Source organism: Lampris incognitus, chromosome 9 (genome assembly GCF_029633865.1).
Source record: "Lampris incognitus isolate fLamInc1 chromosome 9, fLamInc1.hap2, whole genome shotgun sequence".
Taxonomy (NCBI): Eukaryota; Metazoa; Chordata; class Actinopteri; order Lampriformes; family Lampridae; genus Lampris; species Lampris incognitus.
This window is the reverse complement of record NC_079219.1, coordinates 18,218,672-18,233,416: the sequence shown is the minus strand read 5'-3', so window position 1 is coordinate 18,233,416 and position 14,745 is coordinate 18,218,672. Positions and strand designations below refer to the sequence as shown.

At 43.2% G+C, this 14,745-nt stretch overlaps 1 protein-coding gene across 1 annotated transcript in view; it reads left to right on the top strand.

The window, feature by feature from the left end:
* Positions 1 to 14,745, top strand: part of scgn (secretagogin, EF-hand calcium binding protein) — a 28,556-nt gene that overhangs the window by 1,330 nt on the left and 12,481 nt on the right. The window contains exons 3-4 of the mRNA XM_056286658.1: positions 8,558 to 8,650; positions 13,434 to 13,523. Of these exons, the coding sequence (XP_056142633.1) occupies positions 8,558 to 8,650; positions 13,434 to 13,523 (183 nt within the window). The remainder of the gene's footprint in view (positions 1 to 8,557; positions 8,651 to 13,433; positions 13,524 to 14,745) is intronic.

The window sequence follows — 14,745 nt, the reverse complement described above, 5'->3', positions numbered from 1 at the left end:
TCTTAAAGCCCACTAAAAAAAAAAAAAAAAACCCTAAATGAGAGCAGTATGTTTGTACATGCTGGGCAAAAGGACAATTTGTTTGCTGACTAAGTGCGGCGAGAGGACTTCCTTGGTTACTAATGGATTTGCTGTAAAACAAATAGGCTGCAATGCACTCTTCATATCCCAGAGGCTCAGCTTTGTGGTTCTGGGAAGCACATTAAATACAATAACGTAATGAAAATATTCTGTCATATTCTATTCTGATACCATGTTGTATTGAAGAGTAACTGCAACTTGAGAGAAGATATTAAGTTCCCAAAAACAAAGAGAGACGGTTTGTGAAATCAAACATGCTGCATTGAGCACTGATATGGTGTATTTACACCCTGTTTTAACAGGTTCACCTCCATTTTTTTGTTGTTTAATTTGTTCAACATCAAACAAGTTTGAGATTTGAAAGAAAATGTAGTCCTTAATTAGAATCTATTCCATTCTTTTCTATTCCATTGTTTACAAGTTAGCATTCACGACATGGTAATTCTGTGTTGATTAACCTTTTTCTTCTAATCCAGCTGCATTTCCTTTCCCCATAATAAAGTTTGATTATCTTAATCCATTGGAGGTTGTTTGAGCCATTGGTTCTCAATCAGGTCCTCAGGTACCACCCATTCTGCTCGTTTTCTATTCTGCCATATAGTAGTTGATCACATTCACCTGTTGTGTCAGGTGTTCCAGACATGCAACTAGGTAAGACCCGCCCACGAACATGTGATTGGTCAAAAGTTGAGGTTTAGGTGAGGAGAGTGTGTGAGTGACAGCTGTCAAATAGAACACTCAAATTGACTGACCAAACCCACCTGTCATAGGTGTGTATTGACTAGATCTGGTGCTGAAAAAAAATCTTAAAATCTAAAAACCTTGAAAAAAAAAGGTATTTTAGACTTGACTCAACAGCTGAATGTACCTGTCAGAACAAAAAACCAGCAGCACCGCGGGTCCTAAACCAGATTAAAAACCGGTGGTTTAAGTTATTAATAGTAAACTGCTGATCCATAAGACTAAATGTGGTTGAATGATTAATACAAACTAACAATTTTTTAAGGCATGATCTAACAATTAGACTAATTATCAGATATGGGGGTTTATCAGGGTTTCATATCGGCATAGCACCTATTTATAGTCACACATTGGGGCCATCTCCATCATTAATTAAGGCTGCCGTGGTAAACAACTCGAGTCAAATTTTAAGTCTCTGCTTAGCAACAGGCGAACTTTGGCACCCAGCATAAGCGCAGGATGTGCAGCTGACTTAAAGGGATAATTACATATTCATGAGCAGCCAGGCACCCTGCAGTCCGCAGACTGCGCTCTGGACTGGATGACATAATTCTTTATGGAGGCACACAACAAAGGAGATCAACAGGTTTCTATAGTTACAGAGACCAGGTTCACGAAATTAGCGGGAACCGTCTTGAAATTACCCCCTTAATGATATGCATAGTTCTTGATTTACCCGCCCATACATCACACCTCCTGTAGCTGCAATTTGAAACTATTTTAGTCAGTGTATATGAGGTAAAGATTTGAATTATACAGTCAGAAATAAGATCCTTTTTTTTTAGCTCTTTTTAAAAAATTTTTTTTTACACAAATCAGATCAGGAGCCTTGCCATGAAAAGGTCAGCGTTGTACCACCATTCTTCTCTCTCTGTAAGTGCATTCAGTATCGTGTCGACTCAATCTGTCACCCTGCGTTACAGTGGCAGTCAACCGTGTGGCAAAGTAGGGTATATTATTGATCAGAGAAGCAAGTCACAGTACAGATGGGATAGGTTTGCTTCCCTTGAGGCTGGTTGAATCTGCTGTCACCTTATTCTAGTGAAATGAATGGCTATTACTGTACATTTGGAATGAGAAAAAAAACCCCCCCCACCATACATCAATTCCAAAATGCACTTCCTAGTCAGGCTTTAAAGCTGGTGTAGGCAATTTTTATGGCGTCATTGGGCAAAAATGTCAACCTTTCAGCAGAGAAAACTAGACTTATGCACCTCCTCTTGGCTCTTTATTCAGGCTATAAAACATCTGGCCTGGGACGGAAGATTTTAGCCAATGACAGGTCATTTCAGAGAGAGGGCGTTCCTATCGGCTGTTCTACAAATGCAGATGGACAGGATGCGATCAATTCGTATCCACCCTGCCCCGCCGGTTGTTTGTGGTCGAAACCCTAACACTGAAAATCATCAAGACCAACTAGAAATATCTGCTTCACATTAACAATATTAGTTTAGGAGAGGCGCTGAAATTTTTTTTTTTTTTTACATGGATAGATTATCAACCATGATACGAGTTTTACGAGTCTCGCTTTGGCATTTCCTGGTTGTACACGAATGTAAGGGGCTGAGGAGTAATGTTATGCCATTCATGAACGATTCGTTCAAAAGAACAGACTGACAAATTGAACTCAATCACTTCCTGACACGATCCATTCATTCTCAGTCAGTTCAGTTGAGTTGATATGGCGTCATTTTGCTATCTATATTATGAGAGCGCACACAGAATATATAAACGAGCGCAGGGACAGGAATCGAGCACTCACTCGAGTTTTCATCTGCTATTTGAACATGCAGGGAACTCACTGTTCGCAGGAGGAATTGGGTGTGTTCAAGACACTAAATACACAGCTGATTCGGGTTACTAACATTTGGCTGCAATGATTCAACAACATTGGTCTTGGACTGCAATCCAGATTTATGACATTTTCTAAATTGATATTGTATGCATAGGCTAGCATTTAACGTTACTGTACGCAGCATCGTGCGCACTCATACACACAATGACGTAGGAAGTAGCACCAAATATTTTATTTATTAATTAGGTATTGCAAAAATATACGTGCTGTACATAATAGGATATGACTTTGTCATAGCAGCTTTCAGTTTGCAAACGGTATTGTAGCTAATTCAGGGGGCAGCGCGGGAACCGCCGCAGCCGGGACGCAAACCCGTATCTCCCGCACCATGGGAGACATCGCTATCCGCTCGACTAAAAATTTCCGATCGGTTAGCTAAGGACCAACGTGTCTACTTATCCATGCACGTTACACTACCCCCCTCCTTCGGCAAAGCGCGTCCACGCGTATCCCACTTCTGACACCAATGTAGCGAATTCGGGGGGCGACCACAGGAACTGCCGCAGCCGGGACGCGAACCCGTACGGGCCCTTGGGTTGTGTGGTGTATTGGATCGAGCACTCGGTGCTCGATTGTGTTGGACTGTCACCACTACTGAGTTCTGTAATACACTGGTCTAGCCTGTAGTGTGTGATGTCTCCGTCAGTAAAGATCAGACTTGTGCCGCATCCTGGTCTCCGTGTACTTATATATATATTAGTGATTAAGTTAGTAACCCACAAATAGTAACACTACAATAGTGTACATAAGAGAAGTCACAACATGGTGTCAGAAGACGGAGTTACGGTATAATTCGAGGGCGGTACTTCAACGAGTTCGCTGGTAGCTGAGGCAGCTAGCTAACAAGTGCTAGCCTGAGCACAAATATGGAACAGTTCAAGCCGCCACCACCGCTGATACTTACCGGGAATGTCGCAGAAAACTGGAGAAGATGGGACCAGCGTTGCCAGCTGTACATGACCGCTTCAGGTGCGTTGGATAAGGAAGAGACGGTTAAAATAGCCATTCTGCTTCACACTATCGGCGAGGAGGCGCTAGAAGTGTATAACACATTCACCATCATCTCAGAAGGAGACGACGAATCGATGGAGGACGTTCTGAAAGCCTTCAAGGACTACTGCAGCCCTCGGAAGATCGTCGTGTTCGAACGCCATCAATTCCGCTTCCTCAGACTCCCATTCGGGATCAAATCGGCCAGCGAAGTGTTTCAACAAAAGAACTGTGAGACCTTCGGCGATATCCCAGGTGTGTACATTATAGCAGACGACATGATCATCGCAGCGTCATCAGAGCGGGAACACGATGAAATCCTGCAGAAAGTAATGGAGAGAGCCAAGACCGCACATGTGAAATTTAACAGGGACAAGATCCAGTTTAAAGTTGATACTGTGAAGTACATGGGACACGTCATCACAGCAGCAGGACAGAGAGCTGACGACACAAAGATCAAAGCGATTGTCGACATGCCAACCCCGGAAGACAAACAGTCTCCAACGTCTGCTGGGAATGACAAAATTCCTAGCGCAATACATACCAAACAAAGCCTCACTCACGGCACCCCTCAGACAGCTGCTCAAGAAGGATGTAGTGTGGCAATGGTGCCCGCACCACAGCTCAGCGCTAAAGGCACTAAAGACCACCCTCACACAAGCCCCTGTGCTGAGATACTACGATCACAAGCAGCCTCTCACTCTACAAGCAGACTCCTCAAAGGATGGACTGGGAGCCTGTCTGATGCAGGACGACCGCCCAGTGTGCTATGCCTCACGAGCGCTCACCGACACAGAAAAGAGGTACGCACAGATAGAGAAAGAGTTGCTCGCTATAGTGTTTGCTGCTAAGAGATTCCACCAGTATGTCTACGGCAGACCAGTAACTGTCCAGTCCGATCATAAGCCTCTGGAGGTCATCATGCGCAAGCCGCTGAGCAAAGCACCTGCGTGGCTGCAAGGTATGCTTTTACAACTGCAGAGGTATGATCTGAGTGTAACATACACATCAGGCAAGCACATGTACATTGCCGACACACTCTCACGCACTACAGCTAGCAGAGAAGGTGACCATATAGATGAAACCCCTTGTGATGAGAGAGTTGTGTATGCCTTGGATGCCACAGATGCCTTGAGCGAGGAAACACTCAGCCAATTAAAGAAAGCAACGGCAGCAGATAGCGTGCTGCAAGCTGTGTGTGAAAAACACAAGAAAGGCTGTCCCATGAAAAAGAAAAGTTTGGACAGAAAACTACACGCCTACTGGACAGTAAAGGACATTATAAGCATGGAAGATGACATTGTCTTGGTCGGAGACAAAATCATCATACCCCAGAGCTTCAGGAGCACGATTTTGGAGAAGCTGCATCTTGCACACCAAGGAGTGCAGCGCACAAAAGCCAGAGCAAGAAAGTCTCTCTACTGGCCTGGCATGGCACGAGATATAGAGGCAATGGTGGAAAAGTGCGTGCAATGCCAGCAGCTACAGCCCAAACAGCAGGCTGAGCCACTTATGCCGCATCAGGTCCCAGAACTGCCATGGATGAAAGTCGGAGCTGACATCTTCGAGCTACACGGTCAGTCATACCTGTTGTTAGTTGATTACCTAACCAAATATCCTGAAGTGCTCAACATATCTGACAAAACAGCATACACAGTAATCCAGAAGATGAAGTCTGTGTTTGCCAGACACGGGATTCCTAGGGAGATAGTGAGTGACCATGTCCCGTTTGCCAGCTATGAGATGAAGTCATTTGCAGCTTCATGGGAGTTCAAGCTCACACACTTCAACCCAGGTTTTCCCTCTTCAAATGGCATGGCTGAGAGAGCCATAAAGACAGTGAAACATGCGCTGAAGAAGGCAATGCAGACCGGCACTGACCAACATCTGGTGCTGCTGTCACTGAGGAACACACCGGTGACAGGACTGGACGTATCACCTGCACAAATGTTGATGGGGAGAGTTCTACGAAGCACACTTCCGTGCTCCAGTGCTGTGCTGACACAATCAGTCTCACAGCACATTCACAGCAAGATCCAGTACCTGCAGTTCCGCCAAAAACTACGTTACGACCAGCGTGCAAAGCCCCTGCCAGTGTTGACCCCAGGAGACACCGTACACATGCAAACACGGCGCGGCTGGGAGCCTGCCGATGTCCTCCGACAGCGAGATGAACCACGGTCCTACACTGTGCAGACACCGGCCTGGAGGATGCAAAGAAGGAACAGGCGACATCTGAGGAAGATACATCCGAGCCTATTCAGAGACACGGACAGTGATGAACATTTTGACTCAGAGGTACAACCCTCACCCTCACAAGCGCCTGTGCCAGTTGACTCACCACCACATGACCTGCCACCACACGACCCCCCTCCGGTGACTACAGGCAGTACACCCACGTGCTACACAAAGTGCGGCAGAGCAGTTAGGCGCCCTGCCAGATACAATGACTAACCTCAGGGTTCTTTTGTGTGATCATTCAGGTAAATGTTTACATGCTAACCACCAGAATGTGAAAAGGAAATGTTTATGTTGTTTAATGAGAGTCATCTGTCATTTAAAAAACATGCTTTATTAATCATTGAAGTATGCAAGTAGAAAAGACTTGTTCAGTGTTGATGCCATAGCGTTAATGGTTCAGTAAAGGGTCTACTGTTGAAGTAACTGATGAGTAGGCCACATCTCAGTAGGAAAAGAGGATGTGGTGTATTGGATCGAGCACTCGGTGCTCGATTGTGTTGGACTGTCACCACTACTGAGTTCTGTAATACACTGGTCGAGCCTAGTAGTGTGTGATGTCTCCGTCAGTAAAGATCAGACTTGTGCCGCATCCTCGTCTCCGTGTACTTATATATAATAGTGATTAAGTTAGTAACCCACGAATAGTAACACTACAATAGTGTACATAAGAGAAGTCACAACAGGTTGGACCCTTTAGTCGATTAGTTAGCGATGTCTCCCGCAATGCGGGAGATACGAGTTCGCGTCCCGGCTGCGGCAGTTCCTGTGGTTCCCCCCCGAATTCGCTACAGTATCTTTCCCCGACTACATTTTCAGCTCACTGGCTTATCCTTCACGAACGACCACTCAGTTCACTAGTTAGCGAGCTGAACTGAACATTCGGCCGTGTTTCAGTTCAGTGAGTGGGACTACGCGGTAGGGAGTCCGGTCAAGCACTGAATGATTCCGTGAACAAATCTTTTGAATGAATCTTTTAAATGAACTGAGTCTAATGATTCAGTACACTGAAAAGAACTGCTCTGCCCATCACTGCCGAAGAGCGACGCGGCGGTCATTTGGTGGCAGCGGCTTAGCGGAGTGATACAAGACAGCAGAGAGCGAGGCGGAAGGCTTTACATTGGAACGTTCGACCAAGATGGTCATTATGACTGTTTTGGATTTTAAAAGTTTAACAACTTTGTGAAAAAAAAAAGAAAAAAGATACAGACCTGCTGCTCCCTGAATGCTCCTAAAATTACATATATTTGCATTAAAATGAGTTCAGGTTAAAAATATTTTGAGTTTTAGATCAATTGCACAAAAAAAGTTATAAGATCTACCTAAAACGACCACGATTGGTCAAAATGACCGCTGGTAATTTGCGCGTGATCCTGCGCGTCATGTCACTATTTATGATGTGTGTTGGTCGCATAATTTTCTTCGTGAAGTTCATTACTCTGTCCTAGAAAAAATAGCATTCTCCAGTGCAGAGTAATAGTCCAAACTTGATTTTTGATTACTGCCAACATGTCTGGTTACAGACGCGGTTTCAGACGCGCCATGACTACCACCAACGCACTGCAGTATTTACAGGCCTTGGACAGCGGGCATTTTTAATTGTTTGAAAAATAATATTAAAAGTTGTTAAAATATTAACTTTGGTGCTAGTCGTTTTTTAAGAGACATACTAACACATGTAATGCATTGATAATCTCAATTGGGTATTTCTTTTGACAGGATATAGAGTTTAAAACCAATGGCAGTCAAAATGACCGCCCACGGTCGTTCTAGTAGTTTTTAAGTTCCGGTCGTTGTTTGGGACTGTTTCAATATTTATTTTCAGTTTTTTTGTTGTTTACATTTCACGTTTTATAGGCCTTGTTACATTTGTTAGATTAGCAATATGTGTTTTCCGTTTTGTTTTTCAGGTAATATTTTGACTTTTTCAATTTTGCTATTCAAGTTCGACCATGTCTCTCTGAAATTTATTAAAAATAGTATTATAGTTGTTAAAATTTTAATTTTAGTGTCAGTCGTTTCGTAACAGACATACTAACATATACAATACATTAATATCTCAATTGGGTATTTATCTTGACAGAATATAGAGTTTAAAAACCGACGGTCATTTTGACCGCCCATGGTCATTTTAAGTAGGAGTGAAATCCTGGTCGTTCTTATTGGCTAAGGGCTATTTCAACATAGCACTAACACATGCCATCATAATTACAATGTGAAGTGATATTTATGGCTGGCAAAGTATGGCTGTTAGATGTGAAAACATCCCTTGTGTGTTTTAGAAAGATATGTGTGTGTCAGCAAGTCTTAACAGACACAGTGGCCTGGAGTTTGCTCCAAAAGCAGGCTTCGGAACTAAAGATAGAATCAGTATCCATGGTTACCATTGCAACAACAACAAAAAGCATCCAGCAATTATTCAGCCATATGTTTGATTATAAAAAGATGAAAGCAATTAATTTACATACTGCAGAAATTAAGATGTTATTAATTGTTATTCCATCCCATTTTTGTGAGCTTCATGCTAGTCTGTGTCCTTTTTTTTTGCGAACTTATTATCTTTACACCAGAGGCACCATGATAAAATAAAAGAGAAAAAGACCAGGTACTGAAACAACCAATTAATGCAATATATCTGTTTTGTCCCAAAAGGAGAAAGTGACAGAAGACCAGGTCCAGAAACTAAAGCAGAGGTTCATGTCAGCCTATGATGTTACTGCTGATGGGAAACTACAGATCCAAGAGGTACAGGACAATGTTTATCATGTTAAGATAAAATACGCACGCACACACACACACACACACACACACACACACACATTTTATATTTAAGTTTTCCCCCCTACATCTATCTTCATATATATATATACATATATATAAAAAGATAGGTGTAGGAAAAAAAACTTTAATGCATTTCAGTACAAGCTTGTTTTGCGCATCACACACTCATCAGCTGCCAATGTGATTAATCAACAAAGAAAAACAGTCAATAAATATTATGATGCCCCGCATTACGCCCCTAATTACAGTGAACAGCAACCAATGATAGGGTAGAAAACATTTGAAATATTACAACCAATGGGGTAGGTAGTTACGATGCACAGCAACCAATGGTGGGATAGAAAACAGTACAACCACTGGGGTTGGGGCTTGTTTTGACAAAGCAAGGATTTAAAGGGCCAGGGCACTGTTGAAAAAGCGTACATTTAAAATACAACAAGATAATGTCAAATGGGGGTAATTTACGTATATCATATAGCGGAGTGGTGTTGGGACACAGTTGGAAGGGCAGACAGTTAAAATATAAAAATATATCATCTAATAAATGTCACGTGTATTATCTAACGGATGGGGGGGTGATAAAGACATTGGTTAGTTCTAATTACAAGGCAGATATTTTTTTCCCTGTTTCTACAACTGGTCGCCAATTCGTTTCTACTGTTCAAGGTGGAAATATCAGACTTGCAAATAATGAAATATTTCTCTGCTGAGCATAGGTTACAGCTTTTGCTGTTAATTGAATATGCATTGTTCTTTGTGAGGATTTCCCATGAAATAGAGTACTTAATATTCTTGTCTACCAATGAACAAATGTGGCCGTCACGGGGGGGGGGGGGGGGGTTAGCAGTCTTGCCTCTTTCTTTCTCTGTTTAGTTATTATCTGAATCAAGGTCAGTGATACATATTGTGCCCTACTCAGTGAAGAATGAAAGCTGTAATCCCAAGAGTGGTTTACAAAGAACCAAGTAATCGTTGATGCAGCAGTCGCCTAGAACAGAAGAACACGTCACCTCAGGCTGTTTACTCAGAGATGGATAGAACAGTTCTGTACATGTACGGCCAATTTTAGACAGATCTCTAACTTACATTTTGAAGAATCACTATATGCAAGTGGTCAGCTACGTAATATGTCGATCACAAGACACCAAATAATGTCTAAAGTTCAATTCAGAACTGTTCACTTTGTCTGATAACATGCAATTGGATTTGAAAAAGGGGCTTTTTGAAAAGAGAAGCTAAAAGATAAACACAAATCAAACCAAACTTGAAGTCTAATTAACAGTAGCTTTTTCTGTGGAATTTAAAAGAGCACTTTGATGACATTGCTTCATAAATTTTGAGGGGATAAAATGCTCTTAGTGGAACAAGTTATCCTGGCAGAGCACCAGCTCATCCTCAGAGTTCGCACAAGTGATAAAGTGCTTCTGCTTCAACTCTGAGAATGAAGTAACTTTTATTCATTAGGGCAGATCCTTAATGCATCATGCCAAAACCTGAAATACCCCCGAGTTTTCTGCAAAGACTGGAAAACTGATAAATGCATGCAAAAATGGTCTTATGTTTTTACTTTTTTCTGCATCCTGAGTGGTTGATGTGACTGCAGAAGAGGGCTAGCAGAGACTCAGCTAATTGGATTTAAGATTTAAATGTAGTGGAGTGCAGAAGTATTTATAAAATAAGCTAATCAAAATTACAGTTAACTAGAAAAAACTTATAGAATAATGGGTTAGCTATGATTTCATCAGTATAAGGAGCAACAGATATGTCTCTCAAAAGCCATTTAAATTACATTTGCCTCACACGGTCAATACTCTGAGGAAGTTTTCACAAGGAAGTTGGCCTCAACCACAGCATCCTGTCTGATGTAAAGTACAGAACTTCTTCTCCTAAGCATATACAAACCTCCCAGTCTCACTCACATTCACATTTACAATATCCTCCCCCAAATAAAAAAGCCTGCCACATATTTGATCATGCATGTTCGTTTATTTTTGGAGGGAAATAGGGCCGTGGTCCCTTCATTTGGCTTCTTCTTGAGAAATCAGATTTCAGGGCCAGAGCAGCACCCTTGGAGCTGCCAGGGGTTGAGTGCCGAGTTAAGTGAAACTTGGGCAGGGTAGGTACTCACTGATACTGAAGTTAAAACTTAACCTGCTGCAAAAGAATGTAGTCCTGCCTTTTATTAGTATTACAGTCTTTATGCTTGTTTGCAGGCGGCACGGTGGCGCAGTGGTTAGCGTGGTCACCTCACAGCAAGAAGGTCCTGGGTTCGAGCCCCGGGGTAGTCCAACCTTGGAGGTCGTCCCGGGTTGTCCTCTGTGTGGAGTGTGTATGTTCTCCCCATGTCTGCGTGGGTTTCTTCCGTGGGCTCCAGTTTTCTCCCACAGTCCAAAGACAAATAGGTCAGGTGAATCGGCCATACTAAATTGTCCCTAGATATGAGGTAGGTGTGTGTGTGTGTGTGTGTGTGTGTGTGTGTGTGTGTGTGTGTGTGTGTGTGTGTGTGTGTGTGTGTGTGTGTGTGTGTGTGTGTGTGATGGCCTGTCAGTCTATCCAGGGTGTCTCCCTGCCTGCCGCCCAATGACTGCAGGGATAGGCTCCAGCTTCCCCATGACCCTGAAAGCAGGTTAAGCGGTTCGGATAAGGGATGGATGGATGGATGTTTGCACGTAAAAGTGGTTCATCTTCTTGAAAGGAATAGCTCAGGCAGAGACTCATTGGCTATTCTCCAAAACTATCCTTAGATGGTATGAAATGTCTCTTAGTTAAAACGATTATGGATCAGCCGTTCATTGTAATACATATCTGTAGTTGGCAAAGCTTCTACCGCATTGCGTTTGCCTCTGACAGACAGCTTGGTTTGCTAACATACTTCAGTTTTGTGGGCCACACTGCTGCAGTGTCTTCAAGTATTTTACTGTGATTTATAAATGGGGCTTCACTTTAATCTCCAAATGCATTGCTAATATCATTAGCCAGACAGACAGGACAGACAGGGAGCTAGAGGGAGCTAAAGGGGTGATGGGAAGACTTGCTCTCTCTTTAGCATGCCCAAGCAAGATGGGAGTTAACAAAGCTGAACTGGATTATACTGGACTGTATTGGATTTGCAGGACAAGGGTTGGTAAAGTGATTGCTGCTGTTCTCACTCTATGCCTACAGACTGTTAGCTCAACAACACTGGGCTGTGCTAGAACGAAATGAAATGAAATAAACAGAATTACTCAGGACTCTACCATTCCTGACCTCCTCGTACAATACCACACCTCCTCTCTTGGCACTGTTATATGCTTTCTCTAAATCCATAAAGACACAAAGGGCTCAGAGCCGATCCTTGATGTAATCCCACCTCCACCTCGAACCCACCCACACTGTCACACTGCCCTCATACATATCCTGCACCATTTCTTGTTTGCAATGGTGATGAAGAGGCTGACGGACAAGCTCAAGCGGGAGTCTCCATAGACTGTGATGTTCACGGTGATCTGTAGTGAGAGTAGGGAGCAGATTGAGGAGAGCCTGGAGAGGTGGAGGTATGCACTGGAGAGAAGAAGAATGAAGGTCAGTAGGAGCAAGATGGAATACATATGAGTGAATGAGAGGGACGACAGCATAATGGTGAGAATGCAAGGAGTAGAGGTGATGAAGGTGAATGAGTTTAAATACTTGGGGACAACTGTTCAAAGTAACAGGGAGTGCAGAAGAGAGATGAAGAAGAGTGTGCAGGCAGGGTGGAGAAGAGTGTCAGGAGTGATTTGCGACAGAAGGGTACCAGCAAGAGTTAAAGGGAAAGTTTACAAGATGGTAGTGACACCAGCTATGTTATATGGTTTGGAGATGGTGGCACTGATGAAAAGACAGGAGGCAGAGCTGGAGGTGGCAGAGTTGAAGATGGTAAAATTTTAATTGGGAGTGATGAAGAAGGACAGGATTAGGAACGAGTATATTAGAGGGACAGCTCAGGTTGGATGGTTTGGAGACAAAGCAAGACAGACAAGATTGAGATGGTTTTCACATTTGTGGAGGAGAGATGCTGGGTATATTGGGAGAAGGATGCTGAATATGGAGCTGCCAGTCAAGAGGAAAAGAGGAAGGCCAAAGAGGAGGTTTATGGATGTGGTGAGGGAGGACATGCAGGTGGCTGGTGTGACAGAGGAAGATGCAGAGGACAGGAAGAGAATAGATAGATAGACAGACACATGCACAGTGTGTGTGTGTGTGTGTGTGTGTGTGTGTGAGATACATGGTAAAGCATTGAGGACAGTGATTACACACAGATCCACTTTGGCGACACTTTACGGGAAGAGCTGAGAAAAGAAGAAATCATGACTGGACTACACTGGACTGGACTGAAATTAGCTGTTTGAACAAGACTGGATGACATTATACTATACCAGGCCACATAAAACTGCACCAGAACAAAATAAATTCAACCAGACTGAACCGGTCCTGGGTGTGTAATTTCTCAATTTTTAATGAAAATACTAGATGTTAGGCTGGACAATGTGTGTGTTTTTTTGTTGTTTTTTTTTCACGATCATTTTATGCTCTTGTAAGAGAAATTCTCTTTCTCCACTGTAGATACACATACACACCTGTACCCACATGCACACACATGAAAAACCTCCCTTTATCTCAGAAACCGAGATGTGTGATGAATATATAAACACACTACCGACTTCATAGAATAGAACTGGACAGTCACTGCTCTTCGTTGTGACCCCCGCCCCATTAATCTGTGTCCCAGTTGGCCAATATGATTCTCCCCGAGGACGAGAACTTCCTCTTGGTGTTTCGTAGAGAGGCCACTCTGGATAACAGCGTCGACTTCATGAAGGTAAGCAGATACAGTTTATATCAAAAGCTATTAAAGCATATCAGAAATGCATCCTAAATGTACCCTCTTAATTCCTGTGATGTGTTTATTTGCAGCTTTTTCCTATATCTGTTCAATCATCAGACAGGGTTGGATACTGAGGCTGAGAAGTTGCTGGTTGTATTTAAAGTTGTGCGTCACTGCTAAACCTCGTCTTTGAACACAAAGCTGATAGACTTGTAATCTTAAATTGCTTGTCATGTACAATGTTTTATTCAGATACAATTATTTTTGGAGATGGTCTGCTTCCTGGTTCCCCCTTTTTCTCCCCAATTGCAAAGGCCAATTATCCCATTCTTCCGAGCTGTCCCAGTCACCACTCCACCCCCTCTGCCGATCCGAGGAGAGCTGCAGACTACCACATGTCTCCTCCGATACATGTGGAGTCGCCAGCCACTTCTTTTCACCTGACAGTGAGGAGTTTCATAAGGGGGATGTAGCAGGTGGGAGCATCACACTATTCCCCCCAGTCCCCACCGAACAGGCTCCCCGAACTGACCCGAGTTATCGCCAGTGCAGCGACCAGGACACATACCCACATCTGGATTCCCACCCGCAGACACAGCCAATTGTGTCTGTAGGGACGCCTGACCAAGCCGGAGGCAACACGGGGATTCGAACCTACGATCCCCGTGTTGGTAGGCAACGGAATAGACTGCTACACTACCCGGATGCCCCTACTTCCTGGTTTCTTAAACTCTGACATAGTGCTTTTATTTTGTACCCACAGAAAATCTAGATTAAAATCTGAACCGGTGGATTACCGTTAGGATAGTCTTGCAGCTATGACAGTTAAACCATAGATGACATTTCACATTCACCTCTCCCCAATTAGTCAGGTCAACATGACAGACAAGGAGTAGTGTTTAGGGTTTTCTTGTGTTAAGCCTTTCCTCTTTTCCTTGTTTGTGACACGGGAAAAAAAGACTGAAAAATCTTTTGTGTCCCCCCCTCCCCCCCAAAGACCTCAACATTATGACGCACACATAAAGTGAAGGAGTCCTTCAACTGAAAACTGTGACCAAGAACTGGCAGGTTCATATCTAAAGCTTGAACAGAGTATAGGATGGCAAACTCAATGGGAATTTTCAATGTCCCTATTCAAGCTGCTGTTCTCTTCCTGTCCTCCATTTTCACAAGCACAATAGAATTTTTATTTTGTATGTGTCACTTTCTAAATCCC